Genomic DNA, 23,232 nt, shown 5'->3' with positions numbered 1-23,232 from the left:
TGACTCGTCTTTCTAGCTCTGTACTTGTGTTAGCACGAGCTGAGGCTAGTTAGTAGTTAGGTATTCAATTATTTAACGGTAAGTTATCTAGAGTACACCCGTGGCCGCGCCACCTAACCTAGCGTAAACGCGAATGAAACGATAAATTTCTAATTTGTCAATAAACTAAAACGAGAAAACTATAACATATTTAACATACTCCCTTCCTCCTTGTTATCGGCGTAAATTCGTTTAAAGTCAATACAATAATAGATATTCTGATAATCGAAATAACTTTTATTCACATTAAGTTTTAGAATATGTGTACGTTTATGGCTAGTTAGACAAAGTTATTTGTGCACGGTGGTACGAGATCTCTGATTTATTTAAACTAGACAAATCGATTTACAATCATATTGTTAACAATTAATACGAGAGCGGAACTTGACTTATGATTATGTTAGTTAAGTTGATTTTGGTGTTATTTTGGTAGATAAGTTTATTTAATTCCCTAACACGATCGTAGAAATGGAATTAAAGCGAAGTTGGGCGCCTTTTCGGAGAGGTGATAGAGAATGAAGTGATCGGTGGCTCTCCGGGGACGGTTGCGTGTCGCCCAGCTTCAGAGTACCGGCTCGGAGGCGCGGCTCCGGCGGCTCGGGCCGCGGCGGCACGCGGTCGCGGCGGCACGCCGTCGCGGCGGCACGCGGTCGCGGCGGCACGCGGCCGCGGCGGCACGCGGTCACGGCGGCACTCGGCCGCGCCGCGCCGCGCTCCAGACAATGGCACGCTCTCGCGGCGGGACTGTCATCGTTCCAACTACACTTGTTACATTAAAGCTTCGCTTATGTATATTAGCTCAATTTGTTAATCGCCTATCTAATTTGAAAGCTACTTGAGCTTCGTGTCGGAAGTCAAACGAAAGCGAACTCGACGTCCAGGACCTCGGCACCGTACAGCTTCAATACTCTACTTCCATAAAACGATAAGTCTTACTTATAGTACTTTAGACATACAATCTGCCGCGCCCGGAGGACCGCGCCACCGAACAGAGATAAGAGTTATAAAGCGTATCGATTTAAATGGAACAAATATAATTATAAACATTTCAACGTAACAGACATCGCCCTCCCAGGGCGCGGCAGCGACACACTTTCATCGAATCGAAACTTACATACAACAGTATTACTCTAAATTGTCAATACCAATACGTAGTTCAGTCATATCTTTTAATATATGTGCATTTAATACTTCATAGTTCAATAATATTTACAAGTCACTGGTTCGCTAACAATAACTATGTATGTATTCACAGGCGGGCGCCGGCCAGCGCGGACCGCGCCGCCGGGCCTGCGATCGAATTCACTATACCTTTATTAGTTTAGCTACGCGTGAGAAGATTTATTGTGTTCATTACTAACGGTTAAACTATTCGTTAACGTGATTACCCTAACAGTGCAAACAGAGCTCGATACATCGAATACTAGTAGCCTACGGGCGTACGCGGCGCGCGGCCTCGGATGGCGCGGCGCGTACGCGTCACCTAGCGCGGGGGCGGCGCGGCGGCGGCTCACAGCCCGGTGGCTCGCGGCTCGGTGGCTCGCGGCTCGGTGGCTCGCGGCTCGGTGGCGGCTCACAGCTCGGTGGCGCGGCAGCGGCAGCGCGTCAGTGCGTGTACTCGGGGAAGGCGCTGGACGACGCGAGTGGCGACGGCGCGGTGCGCGGCGGGCGCGCGCCGGGCTCCGAGCTGGCCGAGCTGTCCGGGGGCGACGGGAAGTAGTCGCGCGCGGCCGCGAGCCGCGCCGCCGCCGCCGCCGCCGCCGGCACGGCGTCTTCACTCGCCCACCGGGCTAACTGTTGTTGAGCTTGAATAAATTCATCACTAGAAAATGATAGAGAAGAGGAACGGAGAGTCGAGGCGCGTGTCGGCTCGTCGTCGGGCTCCCGGGCCTACCTGTCGCGTGACTAGACGTCGGCTGGAGCGGTGCTCGCTAGGTCAGACCTTGGAGCTCGACTCGGAGCATTGGCTTAGTGTTAGTGTCGTGTGCTTATAAGTACTGATGTCATATTTGTAAGCAGTTAATTTTCTTTTTATTTCATATCAATTAAACATTACTGTAATTTAGTTTCTGAATGTGTTTTTTTTTTGCAATTTATGAGATCTATAAATGCGCAACTTAGATAAGATACGGGTTGACTAGGTCTGAGTCTTTAAACGGTGTCTTACACAGGTGTCTAAGTATTATTTTTTTACGTAGACAACGATACAATGTGTTTTAGTAGAATTTGAAAATTATTTGAAGTCTCCATCTGATCTGAGTTGCACAAAATATATTATGTCAGCTCTTGCGGCACGGCAATCGCGGCAAGCGAGGCGCGATTTATATCGAGGGCTTCCACCAATAACCGTACGACGTTTAAATACGTAGAAAGCATTCGCTGCGTCTATAAACTGAAGCCTTCGATAAAAAACGAGCTGCCGACGCCCCGCTGGTGTGTACTAAGCTAGTAATTTGGAATATTTAAAACGCCAATTGACACAATAATAACAGAAAATAAAACTCACCTCTCACTATCAGGCGCGTCGCGCAGGCGTTCTGCGTCAGCGGTCTCGTACAGGGCGTCGTCATCTGGCGGGCCGCGCGCGTGGGGCGAGTGTGCGGCGTGCGCATGCGCGAGCAGGCCGCTGCCCGCGGCGCCGCTGGCGGCGGGTGCGCCGGCGAACATGCCGGGGTGGTGCCGCCCGCTGCCGCGAAACCGCGGGTAGCCGAACCGCGCGTCCTCCTCGCCGCCGATGCGGCCGCGACAGCGACTGAAACGTTGGAACCTTTCGTAAGATCATCTCCGCCTTATAACAAAACGAGGACTAATTTATTTATTTATAATATTCTTATTTCGGTGTAACCACAGTTTTCAAATCAAATCTTATGACTGAGTTAGTAGCAGATATTACATAAAGGCGGCATAGACTCCATATGAATAGAGATCCAGTGCCTTAACACAGGGCAATCAACCTTGAAAAGTATGGTATTCAGGAGAGTGCTGGTGCTGTCCCCCAGGTGACGCATCAGGGAGGCTACTGTACTACTATTTACTGAAAGCCATCGTTGTACGCGTGTGCGTGCCTCACAAACATACCCGACGCGCTGCAGAAGCGGGGCAACCCTAGCAACATCCTGAATCCATTAATATACTGAACGCGCACAGCATTGAGAGTACGAAGCCTAAGACTGCCTATTCACCAGAGCGGAGCGAGGCAGCGATAAATATCAACTAATACAGTGAGTTGGGAACTAGTTTGTGCAATCCTATTGGTTCATACTTCTCCGTTTCTCCGGTCCGCTGCTTCGCTCCACTCCGGATAGACAGCCTAATGATAAACTTGGGTTTCAAATAATAATCCACCCCTTTACTTTAGTAACCCCTCGGAATCCACTTTGGGAATCACTGGTTATGTTATGTTATAGACTATACAGGGTGTTAGTGACATCGTAACGAAAACTTTGAGGGATGATTCAGACCATGATTCTGAGTTGATATCAAGTGGAATTTTCCGTCGCAAAAGTATGGATAGGAAAATAATTATAAAAAAAAAACAAAAAAAAAACATGAATTTTTTGACAGGAAATTCCACTTGATATCAACTCAGAATCATGGTCTGAATAATCCCCCTCAATATTCGTTACGGTGTCACTAACACCCATACCTACTTATATGGCTACCGTATGTACTTGTACGGGGTGTAAGTGACATCGTAACGAATACTGAGAGGGATGATTCAGCTAATTATTCTGAGTTAATATCAAGTGGAATTTTCCATCGCAAAAGTATAGAATTGAAAATAATTTAAAAAAACTAAAAAAAAATACATGATTTTTGCGACGGAAAAATCCACTTGATATCAACTCAGAATCATGGTCTGAATCATCCCTCAAAGTTTTCGTTACGATGTCACTAACACCCTGTATAACACATTGACAGCTGCAAGAATGTACAAAAACTTAAATAATCCAAGAAAACTTACGGTGGCACCTCTCCCGGCTCAATTCTATAGTGTCTATCAGCTTCTGTCTCCGACATTCTTATGTCTTCCGACCCTGACGGGCTCATGTGGCGGCTGGAGTGGTGTTCCAACTGCCGTATCAGGTCTTCTAAGTTCCTGATTCTAATCGGGCCGCATTGCGGGGCCTCGTCTTCCTCTTCGTCTCCGGCCCTTTGCCTTCGCAGCTCTGCTTCGTGGATCTTCTCGGCAGAAGGTGCGCGTTCCCGTTTGTATTCGTATTCTTGTAAAGCTCGAAGGTCGCCGGATCCGCCCGCTGCGCCGGCGCTCGCTCGCTGCGCAGCCGCAGTCTTCAATGCCACGATTATATTTTCATGATAGCCGTTTAAGTCCTGGAATTTTATAAATGTATGTTTTAGGACAAGGCGTACTAAGTACTTGTGGTGTTGAATATTCTTCGATTCTATTTCAATGTCTGGACCTGCAAATTAAATTAGTATTTTAAAGTGATTTTACCTAACGGGGACATATATGCCCCAGGTGCGAGGTTCACACAGGTGCCAAAGTCGCAATCATTGATAGTCATAGTACAGAGGGTCTAAAAACATTACATGGGAGCAACTCACCTAAATACACAATATTACTCTTTCAAATTTCTTGACATTGAATTGTGCACTATATTTATATGCGCAAATGTCAAATAAAATAATGATATTGCTTTTTAGAATTGCTTCAAATGTGGCCCTTTTGGACTTCCAAAACTAACCTTATCGAACTAAATTGAAAATCTGACAGACCCAGTTCACACCACTTAAATATTTAATTAGGAATCATTCCTTACCTTAAATTTATACTCCATATCAGCGACGGCCCCAGCAGGTTCCTGTCCATCCGACTGCGAGCCCGCCTCCAGCTGCTCCGACTGGGAGTCATCACCCCACTTGTCCTTGCCATCCACCGCACCATACCCATGCTTCTTCAGGATACCCTTCTCTGGAAGCTTCGCCATCGAGTTGGGTGCCACGTCTATGAAGGCTATGTCTTCTTCTCCTGAAAATGGCAGTAAATTTATTATTAATCTAAGATTTGTGATGATAGCTGTGTTGGTGTTGTTGTAGACACAACTAGTTGACGAGTTAGTTTCCTCCATATGCAACAGATGGCGTTGATAGATGGCTAGAACGCGCTAACGAAGTTTGCACAGCGCGACGCATTTTGTAAAACTTCCAACATGACATCCCTAGTCACCATACCAACTTGTGGCTAGCGTGGTACTGTACTCTGTTCGGTACCTCAAAACATTCTTTGGCAGCAACATCACCCATGCCGCCAAAGTGTTAATAACTCAACCCTCGAACATTGGAGAAGAAAATAACAGTTAACCTTTCTTTGACGTTCCTTCTTGAGACTGAGTCAGTTCTTGTTATAATTCTAATATGCTCAAATTATTCACTCCAGAAATACTGTGAGTATCACAAAAATATTTAATCATTTTTCCTTACCTGAATGCGTTGGCTCGTCTTCACTACCGGAATGAACACGTTTCATCTGCTTGTGATCCCTGAAGACGGACAAGAACAATCAGTAAATAATCCCTTTGAAGAAATACCTACATATAAAACGAATAGATGATCAAATCGCCAAAAACGTATTGCCGTACGAAGCTGAGGCATTCTTAGGAAACAAGTGGTATTATGTAAATGACAGCACAACATAAAGGTAACTCTACACTTACGGAAATCTACTAGTATTCCCGGCGCCCGCCATGTGATTGCCGTGCCGGAAGATCACTCTTTGAGAATCTCCGCGGCTAAAAAAATGAGAAAGCATTACAATTTTGGCACCACTGCTGTAGCAGCGTCTGCTAAAAAGCTACCTCCAAATCCTCCCTCAATTTCGGCCTAAATGTTGCCACTACTGTTAATACGAGTATTCTCGTGTTATTTTACGTCTAATTTGATATTTATTTTTATGATTATGATCTAATCTATGACGCTAGGAAGTGTACAAAATAAACATTAGTCAAAAAGCGTGTCGGTAAACGCGCAAAAAACCGTGAAGTTTGTGCTTAGTTATGCTAGAAAATATAGAAAAACGCATAAAACTAGCAAAGTCCGGTGAAGATTTGCTGTTAAGAAGCATTTCGGGACTTGAAGCTCGGTGAAATGAAAGCAAAAACCATGTGAGCAGAGTTGTGGAGCGTGAGACGCGGTTCAAACTAGACACGCCAAGCCTTGACGTACCTCAGAAGGTTTCTGTTTGAGTACACCAGATCCGTTAGAAAGAGGAAACATATATTTATTTTCAGGAAATATAGCCACTAGCACCGCTATTAAATTCAAATAAAAAAGGATCTGCCCAATTCCTTTAAGTAAACTCGTGGTCAGAAATTTTGAATCCTCTTTTAGTCAGTAAACCAAAATTTAGAAACAAGTTGAAATGAAATAAAAACGGAAAGACATTTACAATTTAAAAGTAAAAAATAAACGACAAAAAACAGTTTTTTTATGAACTTATTAGTAAGTTTAACGTACCTAAATGTGTTGTTGAAGGAATGCATCTTGCCACCGTCGAGCGAGATGTCTTCCTGGGAATTGTTGGAGGTCGTTGACCCGGCAGCAAAGCTCTTCGCGATGGGCTTCTTCACGTACGGAGGATCGTACTTCGGCAACGTGCTCTTTTTCCTGATGCAGGCGTGGCGTGGGAACGCACACTCAGATCAATCGATTACGTTTACAAAATCGGAACCGCAAGGGCCAATTATATCGGAATCGAGAACACCTTCAACCCGAAACACAAATTTTGCTGCAGATGTTTTCGTTTCCGATTCTTTTTCAAATGCAAATTTGGAATCGAATTGGAATGAACAAAAGTTGACAACACTGCTTTGTTTTTTAAGTTTAGAACTCGAATGAAGCTGTGTCCATCTTTCGTCCGTTGCTTTTAATTATTGAATTTAGAATTTCTGATAGCAAAGCAAAGACTGGTGCTTTTGGATATCTCAATCAATTGTTTCTGATGTTTTTTTGGATTGGACTGAATTTGAACTTTTCGTTTCATTCCTCTTAGGAACTTGATGTTATGTAAGTGGAAACATATTAAGAGATTGATCTTAGCTTAGTTAAAGTGAGTGTCTTCCAGTAGCTTTTTCTATGTTCTCTTATATCTTCTTTCTAATCGTGTGAAGGGTACATCAATTCATAGGTCGTGAAAATATTTATTAGTGATGTCTAATAAATATTATATTTAGTTTAGTTATTGGAAAATACTCACTTTAGTCTTAAATGTAACATTAGGCGTTGCTAACTAGATAGACAGCTGCTTGAAAGAAGAATCCGTGCATCGCACATTCGCTTCTCGTGCAAAAGTTGATAGAATTTAGTGGTAGTGGAAGTGATTGGTGACGTTAGAGTCGAGAGTCTATATCTTCTCCAATTTGTTTGACCGGGTCCAGTGACCGTGTTTGCTTACGTACGTACCTCGAGCGTGGCACATAGTTCATAGCACGTACCATCCACTCGTGGTGGCGACACGCTACTGATCTGACTCTGTAACTGCGTTCAAGCATTAATGTTATGTGTGGCGGTCGAGCTCGCGGAGAGCGGCGGTATTCGGAAGATATAGACGCGAGCGCGCCGCCGGGTCGCGGTCTCGGGCGCCCGGCGGCGCGGCCTCCGACCAAGAAAGGAAACGAAAACGAGTCACAGTTCACATAAGCCAATACATACATCCAAGAGCCCAGAATCTTAAGGGTTTGAGTCGAGAAGGTGTCTCGAGTACAACGAGGAAAGCCTTGACGGCATGCAGCGAGGCGGCCGGACGGCGACGCCCCGCGTCGGCGTGTGCGCGTGTGGGAGGCCGCGGCGCAGGAGCGCCGGGCCGGGCGGGGTGAGTGCCGCGGTGGGCGGAGGCGCGGGTGCCGCGGGGACGCGAGCCGCGGTGGCGAGCGACGCGGCCCGGCCGCCGGCGCGGACACAGAACCACAGATCAAATGCAGTTGTGGCGCGCCGACAGGGCCGACGCGCCACCCGCCAACTAGCTCTACGACCACAACGTAAACGACATAAAAAACGTATCTCCAAACATAAAATAAAACCAATCTTCGACGTAAATACGAACAGAAACACCAACGCTAACGTCTAAAATAAACATACAAGTATACGAAGGTGACGATTTAAATTTCTTCTTAAAAGACTACCTTTGGTCTGTTTTCTGCTCACTAACCTTAGGCACAGGGAGAAGTTTTTGTGTACTACGACTGACCTGTAGCAGAGAGCGCTCAGGGCAAATACTATGAATACCCCCCCTACCACAGACATGAGCACCGCCACGAGGAACACCGTGTTCGAGCCGTGGTAGTTCTCTGCGCCCAAAGAGAAGACAGTGAGTCGCACGCCGCAGGCAGTGAGTGGGGCTGCGTGCGGCGCGCGCGGCGCGGCGGCCGGCGCCGGCGGGACGGTGGGCGGGACACACAACAACCAACATGACACCACACAGGCACGAGCGACAGACAGAGTGCAACAACACCGAGTTACCACGGCTGTTACCTGAAGCAGTATGCCATCCAGGCGAACCCCACGAACACGGACAGCACGACCGCGAGTAACAATATCACCATGTTCATGGTGCTCATCTTATTGCCCTCGTGTTCACCTGCAAGAGAGGGGTCCCGCGCGTTAGTGCGCCGGCGCCGGCCGCGCACATCACGCCCGATCCGAGCATTGCTGCGCCACCAAACACATCCACATGCGACACCGCGGGCCCGCATCAATATACATACAGATACAAACAGTTCCAACATGCAAGTCAAGTGAGTTCCTTTAAAATTAAGGTTTGGTTCGTCAAAAGCAGTGCTCGGATTCGTTAGGCCAAGTAGGGGGAATATTTCAAATATCACAAGACACCTGAAATCATAAACAAGTTGTATAGTTAGTTAGATGTATAAAGAGGTTGTTTAAATATGTTGCCATTGTCAACTTGTCTTCTTGATAGAAGATTGTTAGCTTGTGAAATACAAGTATGACATGAACTGCAAACTTTATTTTCAATTTGTCTGTTTTATTGAGACTTGTGTTGTGGCTTGATTTTCCCTTTGTGTGGGGGTTAGATGATAGTAGCTTCTGCTCTGTAAAAAACTCATTTCAACAAATAGAATTACTGTTCTAAAAACAAATAAGGGCTATCCAGGTTCGTTCCTTAAAAAAATATATAGGTGGTGCTGTAGAGATTTTCCTACGTTTCACCTTCTAATTTCATGGATTGTTATCCACATACGCAAATTTTATCTTTGTTTTTGGGTATAAATGATGACCCTTGTTATTACTAAGATACTAAGTAGATATTATTACTAAGATACTAGGTAGATACTAAGTTTGTGTAACTACTAACATCTTATGCACAATCTTAGTCTGAAATAAATAGGAATATTTTTAATTTATTTTATTTTTTTATTACCATCAGGCACAACACATTTTCCACCCATTATTATTCTGATCAAAATAAAAAGAAGAAATATAGGTAGCAACATAATTTTATATCGTTGTCTGATCCAAATATTTTATAAACATAATAAATATCAAGCAACTATTATTTTTATATGTATGGTTGCGATGATTGCGAGTGTGGAGTATCACCACAAACTATGGCTCACCTTTTGTGCTGTCCTAAGTGCCCTAACACCTGCACTATTGAAGACCTGTACGAAGCCACTGACAATGCCGTAAGCGTGGCCAATTATTGGTCAGCAAAAATTTAGCTTCGATCGCCATCGACTCGCAAAGAAGAAGAATATGTTCCTCTGCCATTACATTATATTTTTGAATAATGATGTGCCCCGAGCAATGAGAAAATAGGTAATTATCACGTTAAATCTGAACAGCGCCATCTATATTGTTTTTAGGGAACATAGTATGGAAAGTCCCTTATTGGCCCCGATTCCTGCAAACACCTCCTAATTTTGATTTTAAGTTATACCTGTCATTTTCTTACCCGCCGAAAAGGAAAGGGACGGATGATTCGCAGCTCTTAATTTTAGGAAGAATGAGTAAACGAATGAATAACCCGGGCGAATCAAAAAGGTATCTCGCTTTTTGACGTGTCATGAACATAATTTTGTAGGGTTATTAGCGCAATGTAAAATTTTTAGACGCGTGTTTTAGATTTGTGCTTAAAATTGACGTGTGTTCCATTTTTATGTCTGTCGATTACCCGTCTCTTTCCTTTTCGGCGGATAAGAAAATGACAGATATAACTTAAAATAAAATTAGATGGTGTTTACAGGAATTATCGTCTTTTGTCATTTGGCTAATATTAACATTTTTGCTTCTTTTGAGCCTCAAATGGGCATGAGCCACATATCCAGGGCATGTGAGACTTTTAAATTTTCTTAGACCAATGAGCTCAAGTATTATCTGTGTACCAAGCGTGTTTCTTGGTATAGTGTATCCTGTGCTACTGGTTTCGACTCACCATACGGTGTTTCCTTCTTGGTCATGTTGTAGGCTGCTTTGGTGGCGTTCTCGGAGGTGAACGGCGTGGGTGACGGTGGGATGGCGTCGGGGTGGGAGCAGTCAGGGCCGGTCCAGCCCCGGGTGCAGACGCACTTGTTCTCGTTTGAACACACCTGGAATTCGAAAACAGACATTATTAATGATGGGTCATGTTGAAGCCACAACTCGAGCGAATAGACTTTCCAAAATAGTGGCAACTGTGTACAAGTCGTAGTGTCACGGGATTTGAATCCCGGATCTAAACCACTTAACCCATTCACGGACAGACCATGGGTCATTGGTGGGTGGGAATCGGAACGTCCGTAGACGTTCTGTCCTTGAAAGTGTTAATTCGACTTTGTGAGTCTGAATTCATTTTAAGATAATTGATCCTTGGGGGAGGCCTATGCCCAGCAGTGGGCGTCATACGGCTGATGATGATGTCACGTGGTTTCCAGGATGTATCCCAGGTTTAATGGCAATACGCTTGCCCCCTATTACGTGATTGTCCGCAATATAAAACGAATCCGTGTTTCGAAGAGCACGTTAAGCCATTGATCCCGGCTATTAGCTGTAACAAGTCCTACACCAACCCGCAGTGGAACAAAGCGGTGGAGTATGCTCCATACTCCCTCCGGATTGAGGGGCTGTGCCTAGCAGTGGATGTTTCATAATAACTTCGAACGAGATAGACCTGTCAAAGTACAGAAGTCAGTGTTATGACGTTCATTAGCATCTTCTTCTATCGTGTGGGTTGGGAGGTGGATTACCAACCTCATCAACCCTGGTATCAGGGTTACTATAGAGCCGCCAAAAGCCCCTGACATGACTCATGTAACGACTACGTACTTACATCAGTACGTAGTAACCGGGACCAACGACTTAACGTGCCTTCGGAAGTATCGTCTTACTTTCGGACATTCAGGTGATCAGCTTGTTCGTTAGCATAGTGCTGAGCAATATCATGTACCCACTTTAGAACCCTATCGCACTATCATATTTGACATTTAATGAGACTTACGGTTTAATTTGTCAAAAAAGTTAATGTGACATGAATTCAAAATGTATATACATATTAGTACTCGTGACCGTATCAGTCGAGACTGGGTCGATCGATGCTGTTCCATATATTACCAATTTTAAACTTCGAACGCATAAATAACGGCCATTGTACCAAATGTTTGTGTTTCGCAAACGTACAAGATCAACATTTACAGACAGCGAACAAGTACAACTCGTGTTAATGAAGTTTTAATACAATTCGTGCTATGAGAACAAACTCTTAGCGAGCTTCCACACGACACGATCAGGGCTTGTTTATTAATAACATAAACTGCCTATATACGTCCCACTGCTGGGCACAGGCCTCCCCTTAATCAACCGGAGGGGGTATAGAGCATACTCCACCACGCTGCTCCACTGCGGGTTGGTGGAGGTGTTTTTTACGGCTAATAGCCGGGACCAACGGCTTAACGTGCCCTCCGAAGCACGGAATCATCTTACTTTTTCGGACAAACAGGTGATTCAAGCCTGAAAAGTACTTACCAAACAAAGGACAGTCTCACAAAGTGATTTCGACAATGTCCCCATCGGGAATCGAACCCGGACCTCCAGATCGTGAGCCTATCGCTCTAACCACTAGACCACGGAGGCTGTCAGACCACGGAGGCTGTGTGTTTATTAATAATAATTATTATTCAGACATTGGTGCTTATTCCAGTACACAGAATCTAAGTTTATTTTAAATTATACCTGTCATTTTCTTATCCGACGAAAAGGAAAGGGACGGGTAATCGACAGGCATATTTATGAAACAAACGTCAACTTGGTGAGAAGCCCACATACCCGAAAAATGTGTTTCGGTATGTGACTTAACTTGTATTGGGCTAGTTTTCCTTTCGCGGGTTGACAAGCAGTCACTTCTGTAAAAAAGTGGACCCGTCAAATCTTCAGGTAAGGTAAGCGGACCCTCTGAAAATGGGACAGCACTAGGGAGATTTTGGGGTAACGCTGCCAGTTTTAGATCAACAAATCTAATGTTTGATATTTTTTGATGACATCTTAATATATACAAAATTTCATAGACACGTTTTGAGAATTTGTGAAAGTATATCCAGGTTTTCATTTACCCTTTACCTAAATAGGCACTCGTTTCGATATCGCATGACTTGTATCGCGCCGTGAGGAAGCTGCCTTATGTAATTTCCACGGGGTTACATTATGAAGTTATACGTAACAAGGAACAATTATAAACAACGGTAAAGGAGTATCAACATTTTGTTACCATGTTCTTGTTACGAACGGATCTGTTAATGGAAGTTTCTAGAACTGAATTGTGACGTAACAATCTTCATTTTCTATTGACGTAACGTACCTTTGCCGCAGATGGCATAAACTACTTTTTTTTCTTATAAAACAATGTTACAAACTTTGGAATACAGAGATCGGTAAACCTGCAAAAGTTTGTCTCGATGCCTGCTCTTCGCACCACGTCACAATGATTGTCTTATATTTAATAGAAATTACAAGCTAAATCTATAGGTAGGTACTCTGTCTAGCACAATAACCAACACTAAAAACACTAGTATGTAGTATTATAATGTAATCTATGCTAACAGGTAGGTAGTTCTAAACAAGTCACAGTCCGCGGGCAGCTGATGGTCGGTTCTTATCACTGTTATAAACCCCACTCCACGCGCTGCTTAAAAATTCCAACCAGTTTTGCATTACATACAGTATGTGTTACTTGGCCGGACAAAAGAATCTTCATCAGCTCCTGGGTTATTGTTTATATTTCTATCGTTTTTTTTACGTTACTTATTGTAGATTTGCCGCAGATGGCATTAACTACTTGGCCGGACAAATGGGGAGCGCTGAAGGCTCTCACCCGGTACAACGTTTAAGACAACAAGCCTGGGGGTGGCCAGTTGAGCGCGAACCTCAGCTCAGGGCGTCGTTTGAGAGGAAAAATATTTGAAAGACTCTAGTGGGTCGATAGCGATAAGCGCTGATTGAGGGAAATCGTCAACCACGTCGGTGGGAAGGTTTCTATCGTAGTTTGGGACTTTTAATATAACAAATAACGGCCTCCGTGGTCCAGTGGTTGAGCGTTGGGCTCACGACCCGGAGGTCCCAGGAATCCCCCGGGGGGGGGCACATATCACAAAAACACTTTATGATCCCTACTTTGATTAGGACATTACAGGCTGATCACCTGATTCTCCAAAATGTAAGATGATCCGTGCTTCGGAAGGCACGTTAAGCCGTTGGTCCCGGTTACTACTTACTGATGTAAATAAGTAGTCGTTACATAAGCCATGGCAAGGGCCTTTGGCAGGTCAATAATAACCCTGACACCTAAGAGACCTGATTACTTTAGCCATAGAGGCGGCAAATCAGCTTGCGAGAACAAGCACTTCAGAATCCCGATACCGACCCCGCCGGCGTGGTTGACGTCCCACATTCAGCGCTTATCGCTATCGCACTAGGGTCGATCAATTCTTTCTGAGCGAGCTTCTCAGCATTCCCCATTTGTCCGGCCAAGTAGTGAATGACATAAGCAGCGAATCTACAATACAAATACATGGTGAAAGAATAAATGATTTATACGTATCGCAAGAGAATTCAATTTCAGTTCGTGTCTTCGAGTTCTCGAATGTATGTAGATACAATTCGTTATATCAGCTATGTTGGGGAAAGTTTAATTGGACTGACAAGGGGGATAATCCTTTGCTTGATAGAGATATCGCTACCTATTTCTAAACGATATATTTGTGCAACACGTGTGTAGAAGTTTGTAATAAATTACCCACTGGGGAAAAAAAAACAAATTAAATTAAAACTGTCAAAATGTATGATGAATGTTAGATTATGATAGCGATATTTTTGCAGATTTTTTTTTAAAACATGGTCCGTGCTTCAGAGGGCTCTTTAAGCAGCCTTATTTAGGTTGATGGGGGTCGGTCATCAATTTTCAAATCGGATTAGACCATGATGATTTGAAAATCAATTGAAAGAATGAAAAAAAAATATTAGGCATACTTAATATTAATTAACATAACATATAAAAAAAAAAAATAATACGAAAAGCGAACTCAAAGCACACCTCGGACACTTCATACAAACAACTTCGTTTTACACACGTACACATTGACATTATCAACACGCGCAACTGTGTGTGTGACGTCAATTCATAATTTACCGACATTACTTACTTAGGCACTACATATGAAAGATGCTTTTATAATAAGAAAAATAACAAATCACAAACAAGAAATGTTGAACAGTGAAGGTTCACAACTTAAAAAAACACTGAACTATTCATTGCTTTTACATTATTTTTACATTAAGCATTTATCTTAGGTTCAATTTTATTACAAATTATTAGCATGTTTTGATGAACAATCACAATGAACTTCAAATATTTTCAAATTAAAAATATTCGAATCAGACGAAAGAACATCGGCGTTTAAAATTCGAACATAAAACTAATCAGATAAAAAATAAAAACAATGGTGCGCGCGGCCTTCACGATTCAAGGCTAAACTGTGTTCGAGAGGGGGTGAGGTAAACCTAGGTCAGACGCTGGTGGTGAGCGGAGAGTTGCCGTTCTATACGTACATAGTAGGCCTTATTCTTTGCTCAAAGGCTGGCGTAGCTAAAATTTAGCTGACCAACCGGCTAAAAGCGCAAATTTTTTCAGCCCCAAAGCTCAGCTGAAGCCATTTCGTGCTCAATTTAGGAAACATCATTTATAATCCGATCAGTGGGTTGTTCGACCCGGTAACTACCGTAACTTAATCTATTCAAACTCATCGGCTCCATTCAGTGGAACTTTGAACTCGTATTAATTTGACTGAAGGAGGATCGTTACACCTCGCCGTTACAAATTAGGCTGGACCGGGTTTGGGGTATATACAAATTGATGGCTCACAACTTTACCAGATAAAGAATGGTGCTCATCATTTGTGGCAGGCGATTGCGTTTAGATTTGACGAGATGGAACAATTTTTCACTAACATCTCCCTAGCATTATCCCGTTTTTCACAGGGTGCGCTTACCTAACCTGAAGATTTGACAGGTCCGGTTTTTTATAGAAGCGACTGTCCTTCCAACCCGCGAAGGGAAACCTAGCCCAATACAGGTTAGTTCACATACCTCCGATATAGTACATTTTCGGAGGTATGTAACCTAACCTATATTGGGCTGGTTTTCCCATCGCGGGTCCCGACCCTCCGGGGTCAGACAGGCAGTCGCTTGTGTAAAAATCCGGACCTGTCACATCTTCAGGTTAGGTAAGCGGACCCCAAGAAAAAGGGGATAATGACTTAAGATAGAGAACATGACACACCACCGACCATTACGTATTATTAAAGAACTTTATTCCTTTTTCCAAAACGGTCTAGGCGTTTTCGAGTAATCAGGGACATACATAAAAAAGATTCCGACGAATTGAGAACCTCCTCCTTTTTTGAAGTCGGATAAAAAAGGAGATCTAACCCGCTTCGATGCGATATCCAATTTTCCAAAATTATGTAACGGCAGTAAAATATTACGCATTATCTTACTATCTGTTGAATTTATTTATTGTATGTGTCTCTGTCAGTAACGGCTTTTAACGTAGACGTAATGTATTGTAACGTTGGAACGAAATTAAATTTATTATAATTAAAAATGTTATACGCCGTACCTATATATACACACAGTGTTAGTGACATTGTAAAGAAAACTTTGAGGGATGATTCAGATCATCATTTCGAGATAATATTAAGTGGAATTTACCGTCGCAAAATTCATGATTTTTTGTGTCAAAGTATTTTCAGTTCTATACTTTTGCGACGAAAAATTCCACTTGATATGAACTCAGAATCATAGTCTGAATCATCCCTGAAAGTTTTCGTTACGATGTCACTAACATTCTGCATAAGCTATTGCGAGGGCGGCAAGGTGTTGTTAATTACCACAGTACTACATAATCTACAACAACCTAACGATAAACAATCACCCTGTACACAAAATCACCGCCCCACAACTCCCACAGAACTGCCAGAGGTGTCAAACCAATCTCGCATGGAATGCACAAACGATAAGACTGTTCAAAAACATGCAGATTTTCGAGAAAATCGAGAAATTTAAAAGAAAGAAAGTTGCGAGGCGCAGTCTAACGTTGTTACATGTGTTCGCTCTGCTCGCATATTTATTCGCCGTCGGAAACTTAGACTGTGGGACAGAGCTAGAATGCTAGAACAGATATTGGCAACTTCTTTTATGGGAATGACGCACGGTAACCTCGACGTGGAGCGTTTTATGTTCCGTGAACTTGATCTTCTAGTTAGTTAGTTATACTGGTGGGATTGCTTCTGCGCTAGACTGACCTTATTACAAAACGAAAACTAAAGATTCACTGTGACTGTAGTCCTGTGGTTGACTTGCTTCTGAAACGGGGACGGCCGGTTCAAACCCCGGCCTCGGCTATCTCATTCGAAGCGTTTTAGTGAGTTGATATTTTTGTTCTATGACGCCTTTCTCGAAATATTCGAAATATTAAAATAATAATTCGGGTTTTTATGTACGATTTTGGGTAAGTATTGTTTCAAAAAATTTCGATTTTCGAAGAACTTTTTTTAAATTTTATTTTTAAATCCCGTGGAATTAATTTATTTAGAACTAATTGGTAATATTTTTAAAGATACTAATGAAATACAACAAATTACCTGTTGAAAGGGGGTCTCATACAGTTACGGTCATGGTTCTTTGATTTTATAATACTAATTTCGAATGTTACAGATGTAAGTTAATATAATTTTTGTATGTTCGAAAACAATTGATATCAAGATATAGAGTTGCATTTACATTGGACTGCAATAAAATAAAATTTCAAAAAAATATGTTTATTTCAGCACAATTTTACACGACCGAGCATATCCAGACATGGTTGCAATCGGATTTGAAGCCACCGAGAGTTGTCGGCAATCGCGTTAGCCTGTTAGCAGCAGTCATAGATTTACCACTACCGTATATACAGCGCTTGATATAAAAATGCAGCGAAAACTTGGCGCTTCTTTAGCTATACATTCGTGCACAGCGGTACGTATGTCGTGGCCAGATCTTAGAATTGATCGTTTCATGATGTGCTCGATCATTTATAATGGTCATATTTCATAAAATAGCCAACTTAAGTTGACCATATCGTTGAAACGTCAACGTTTAATGATTTTTCAATCAACGTTTGGCCATATCATTAATGTAGGATGTGTCCATGCTATGTGGTGTAAAAAATGCCTATACCTATTCGATATGGAAAATTGTACAATTACATTGATTAATCGATAATATCAATCAAGTTTTAAATATAATCGACACCAGCGCCACTACCGGTGGATAATGTTACTAATTTTATGATATGATTGCCAACGTTTGGCCATATCATGAAGTGATCATGTACATAGTTGCTCATATAGATAAACGTTTTGTGTTCATTGATTTGGCCAAACTACATAACGATGTGGCCAACGAATGATATTCTATTTCATGAAATATGACCATTTCAATAAACACAAATTTTAATAAATTCCTACTGGAAATTGCACTTGATGTTTTTTTTGACGACCTGGTTTTATTTATTTATTTATTTATTTATTTATTAGGTACACATACAGCAATACATATTAAACTTTTACAGACAGCATTATAAATAGAAAGTTACCTTAGAATAATGGTCTGTATCGGATGGTTCATTCTTCTTCTTCTATCGTGTGGGTTTTGAGGCGAATTACTAACCTCATCAACCCTGGTGTCAGGGTTACTATTGAGCCGCCAAAGGCCCCTGACATGACTCATTTATAACGACTACGTACTTACACAGTAAGTAGTAACCGGGACCAACGGCTTAACGTGCCTTCCGAAGCACGGATCGTCTTACTGTCGGACAATCAGGTGATCAGCCTGTAATGTCCTAACCAAACTAGGGACCACAAAGTAATTTTTGTGATATGTCCCCACTGGGAATCGAACCCAGGACCTCCGGATCGTGAGTCCAACGCTCAACCACTGGACCACGGAGGCCGTTCATTCAAATTCACCGAAAGTTTTCGTTGCGGCGTCACTAACAATCTGTAGGGTAGTGTGGTGACAGGGCAACATGCTAATACGATTTCAACTCTCCGCCAAATCGGATTGCCTGCACTACGGCTCGATACTATTGCTCTGAATGCCTGAAGTGTGCGTCAAGCTAGCGGCCTCAAAAAAAAATGGTAAAAAAAATATGATGGTAGGGAGTACTATTTCATACGAGTTTATTGACATTAGTTACAAACTGAAGTATGCAAGCATTCCCCAGACAATAGATATTTTCAAAACGTCAAGCTAGCGGGATCAAAGAACTGCCTTTATAACTTTGGAACCGTTGAAGTACTAATTTCGGTATTTTGCAGGGGGTGAGTACTATTTCGGTACTATTTTTTGGCGTTTAAATCAAAGATAAAGATAAAGATAAAGATAATTTATTTGCTTAAACATGAGTAAAAGCGAAAGACCCTGTCGTTAACTCTCGCCAAATTTCGCTCACCGTCAAGCTAGCAAGTGCAATAAAACATGGCTATAAATCCAGAACCGTGATGGTACTAATTTTTTTACAACAGGTACTATTTTTTTCAATAAGAGTACTAATTTTTGGTATGGTCAAATTATTTTTTCGGGCCCATTTTTTTTTTGAGGCCGCTAGCTTGACGCACACATGCCTGAATACCCCGCTTCTGAGGCATTCACTGGATTTCACTAAAATATAAACCGGGTGAGAGCCCTCACCGCTTCCCATTCGTCCGGCCAAGTAGTTAATGCCATTTGCGGCAAATCTACAATAAGTCACGTCAAAAAAAGAACTATAATATGCAGTTCGTATTAGGATTTTATCGTGTCCGTACGTAAATACATCAGTAAATAGTAACCGGGACCAACGGCTTAACGTGCCTTCCGAAGCACGGATCGTCTTACTTCCGGACAATCAGGTGATCCTGTAATGTCCTAACCAAACTAGGGATCACAAAGTGATTTTTGTAATATGTCCCTACCGGGATTCGAACCCAGGTCCTCCGGATCGTGAGCCCAACGCTCAACCACTGGACCACGGAGACCGGAAGCTAAGTAAGGACGGGTAACTATCTATTAGAACGCAAATCTTAATAGCGGTCGAAATACGAAATTGACTGAGAGCTGTGGGGATTCGGCTAAACTAGGCTAAAATCACCCGAATGATGCGATGGATGGCGTCCAAATGAGCTGATAATAATGGTAACGACCCCACTTTGGCCCGTCGTTAGGAGCTCGGTAAAACTGCTAAAAGATAGCGTTACCCCATGAAAACAAATTGTATTAATGGGTGCGTCAATGTGGTCGGACTATGCAGTAGATGAGCTATGTTACGGGCTGTCCATAAATAGTCAGGTTGGTCTGTCTTTTTTACCTTTGATGGGTTTGCTCTTGACCTCCGACTTGCTCGAAGGCATTGACGAGGCCTAGGATGGAGCTCGCCCAGAAGACTCGCCACTCTGGCGTTGAAAGCACCCGGGTTATATGCATTCGGAAATACAGAAGACGGCAGATAATTCCACTCCTCAGCAATACGCATAATGAAGGACGATGCAAAACTCTTTGTGCGAATAGTTGGGATATCCAGCAAATAGGATGGAACCCGTACGTCTGGAAGTCCGAAGATAAAAGGGGGATGGTGGAATAAGCTCGTGTAGATCGCCGTCTGTCAGTTGTCGAAAGGCAAATAATAACATCCACTTAACGTGTAACGTTGGAATCATATTACAAGGTGAGTTCTGTGATCGGCCGCCACCAGGAGTCGAACCCGGGACTTCCAGATCAAGAGATGAACGCTCTAACAACTAAACCGTGGTAAAATTATCATTCCATATCGAGATATTTAATTACAATTCTATTTTTGAAAAAGTTTCACTAACACAGTTGGCTCGTCCATTATAGACGGCGATGCGGTTCACTATCTATCACGTTGGTCTAACAGAAAGCTTGATGACGCGTGAGCACTTAGTTCATCTCGTGATGGATATATCTGACTACCTCGACTTAGTACTACTCTTTGGAGTGGTATTAATAAACTAATCTGAGACTGCCCTCAAGATCATGCTCAAGTACTTGTTTTTATATAAGAACTGTCACATTGACATGATCTTGAGGGCAGTCTCGAAGCTGAGATTAGTTTACTAATACCACCATTCCTTTAAAAAATTGAGTAGGTAGGTAGTTATAGATAAGCTGTAAAAGTCCAATCAGTATCTTGCAAAGTAATAAATTAACTGGTTGCACCTAAGACCTCCTGGTTACATGTCGTTTCTGTAATAGACCAAAAACACCTACAAAAATATAAATTTTATAATTATGACAATTAATGGTTCATAATTTCACCAGCGGCCTCCGTGGTCCAGTGGTTGAGCGTTGGACTCACGATCCGGAGGTCCCGGGTTCGAATCCCGGTGGGGACATCATCATCATCATCAGCCGTATGACGCCCACTGCTGGGCATAGGCCTCCCCCAAGGATCTCCACGACGATCGGTCCTGCGCTGCCCGCATCCAGCGGCTTCCCGCGACCTTCACCAGATCGTCGGTCCACCTTGTAGCGGGCCTACCCACTGAGCGTCGTCCGACACGTGGTCGCCACTCCAGAACCTTTCCGCCCCATCGGCCATCGGTTCTCCTCGCTATGTGTCCTGCCCACTGCCACTTCAGTTTTGCAATTCTTCGAGCTATGTCGGTGACTTTAGTTCTCCTGCGGATCTCCTCATTTCTGATTCGATCGAGCAGGGAAATACCGAGCATAGCTCTCTCCATTGCCCGCTGAGCGACACCGAGCCTCCTTACGAGACCCATAGTAAGCGGCCATGTCTCACTGCCGTAGGTCATCACTGGCAACACGCACTGGTCAAAGACTTTCGTCTTGAGACACTGAGGTATTTTTGACGAGAAGATATTCCGCAGCTTCCCGAACGCTGCCCATCCGAGTTGGATCCGACGAGAGATCTCTTTCTCGAAGTTGGACTTACCTAACTGGATTATTTGTCCTAGGTAAATGTACTGGTCTACAACTTCGAGTGTAACGTTCCCAACCTGAACTGGAGTGGGTGCGACATGGTGGTTGGACATAATTTTTGTCTTTGCCATGTTCATGCTAAGACCCACTCGTTGGGATGCGTTACTGAGATGCTCGAGCATGGTGTTCAGGTCTTCCAGGGTCTCAGCCATTAGGACTATATCATCGGCAAATCGAAGGTGCGTCAGGTACTCGCCGTTGATGTTGATGCCAAATCCTTTCCAGTCCAGAAGCTTAAAAATATCCTCCAATGCAGCAGTGAACAGTTTGGGAGAGATGACATCTCCCTGTCTCACTCCTCGCTGCAGTTGGATCGGATTAGAGCTCCGGTGGGGACATAACACAAAAATCACTTTGTGATCCCTAGTTTGGTTAGGACTAGAGATGGGACGGGTACCCGGTTTGGATCCGGTACCCGGCGGATCCGGCACTTTTTTAAGGATCCGGCCGGGTACCGGATAATGGCGCCGGGTACCCGGCGCTGCCGGGTAATTTTATTGAAGCTAAAACTTAATAATAAGTTGCTTCAAAACTAACATTTATTGCACTTACACATGTTCTGAAGACTCATAAAACCTATTATTAAGAAAATGTAGATTATGGTAACAAAAAGACAGTGTTTTTGCCGTTGAAAAACTGTTGTGTCCAAACATCGTCACAGGTTGGGGTTAGTTTACCAACTGCAAATAAGTTTGTAAACGCAAAAATATAATATTTTTTGTTATGGTACAACAAATTACGATTTTCGAATTTTTTCGATGTCCTTCCTTTCTGTCAGTTGGGCGAGAACCTCAAGGCGGCGTTCGAAAGGATTATATTTGATAAATTTAATCGACTATATAAGGACTGAATGAGTGAAAACGTCGATAACGCCGACGGGGTGGGTTGGTCGATATTACGTCCTCCGGGTGCTGATACTTTTCAGTATTGTCCCTAAGCGGGATGCATTCGGAAGTCGCAACTACCAGGGGATTTGGGTAGTGAGGAGCAAAATCGAAAAAAAAGGTGTTGAAGCTAATTTGAGCCATTGTGCAATGGTTGGCAGACCTAGGTCGATGTGCATATTTTCATTGCGAAGGAACCAAGGGGCTCCCGTGGGTTTCCGCACGAAACGATTATGTATCACGTAAGGGGGTGGTCTTCATTGCAAGACTCTTTACGATAGTCATCATATTTCACACCTACCTAACCTGAAGTTCCAGGTTTTAACAGAAACAACTGCTTGAATTTTGAACTCAATCCAGCCCAATTAAGTCACATAGGTAGTTGCGAAAACAGTTTCTTTTTCTTTCTCGGGTATTTCTTTATAATATGGAAGTGGCCGTATTATCAGCCTGCCCACACACCGCACTTATTAAAGATTCATATTTATATCCTTCCGAGCACTTGCTGAGTAGAGGTAGTGGTTTAGTTCTTTCAAGGCACGGTTTTTCAGAAGGTTCCGCGCTGCATGCCGGGTAATTTTGCCGGATAGCCGGGTACCCGGCAAAAGTAGGATCCGGTGCATCACTAGTTAGGACATTACAGGCTGATCACCTGATTGTCCAAAAAGTAAGATGATCCGTGCTTCGGAAGGCATGTTAAGCCGATGTAAGTAAGTAGTCGTTACATGAGTTATGTCAGGGACCTTTGGCGGCTCCATAATAACTCTGT

General features: G+C 43.1%; 1 protein-coding gene across 1 annotated transcript in view; it reads right to left on the bottom strand.

The window, feature by feature from the left end:
• Nucleotides 1-1,739: 1,739 nt before the first annotated feature.
• LOC126367298 (disintegrin and metalloproteinase domain-containing protein 11) overlaps nucleotides 1,740-23,232 on the bottom strand; it is a 371,689-nt gene continuing 350,196 nt past the window's right edge. Inside the window, exons 16-24 of the mRNA XM_050010750.1 lie at nucleotides 10,448-10,601; nucleotides 8,243-8,342; nucleotides 6,514-6,663; nucleotides 5,715-5,789; nucleotides 5,482-5,540; nucleotides 4,821-5,029; nucleotides 4,004-4,371; nucleotides 2,546-2,791; nucleotides 1,740-1,844 (exon numbers count right to left, since the gene is read on the bottom strand). Of these exons, the coding sequence (XP_049866707.1) occupies nucleotides 1,814-1,844; nucleotides 2,546-2,791; nucleotides 4,004-4,371; nucleotides 4,821-5,029; nucleotides 5,482-5,540; nucleotides 5,715-5,789; nucleotides 6,514-6,663; nucleotides 8,243-8,342; nucleotides 10,448-10,601 (1,392 nt within the window). The 3' untranslated portion in view covers nucleotides 1,740-1,813. The remainder of the gene's footprint in view (nucleotides 1,845-2,545; nucleotides 2,792-4,003; nucleotides 4,372-4,820; nucleotides 5,030-5,481; nucleotides 5,541-5,714; nucleotides 5,790-6,513; nucleotides 6,664-8,242; nucleotides 8,343-10,447; nucleotides 10,602-23,232) is intronic.

The sequence above is a fragment of the Pectinophora gossypiella genome, chromosome 6 (genome assembly GCF_024362695.1).
Source record: "Pectinophora gossypiella chromosome 6, ilPecGoss1.1, whole genome shotgun sequence".
In the NCBI taxonomy this organism is placed as follows: Eukaryota; Metazoa; Arthropoda; class Insecta; order Lepidoptera; family Gelechiidae; genus Pectinophora; species Pectinophora gossypiella.
This window is presented reverse-complemented; position numbering and strand designations above follow the sequence as displayed.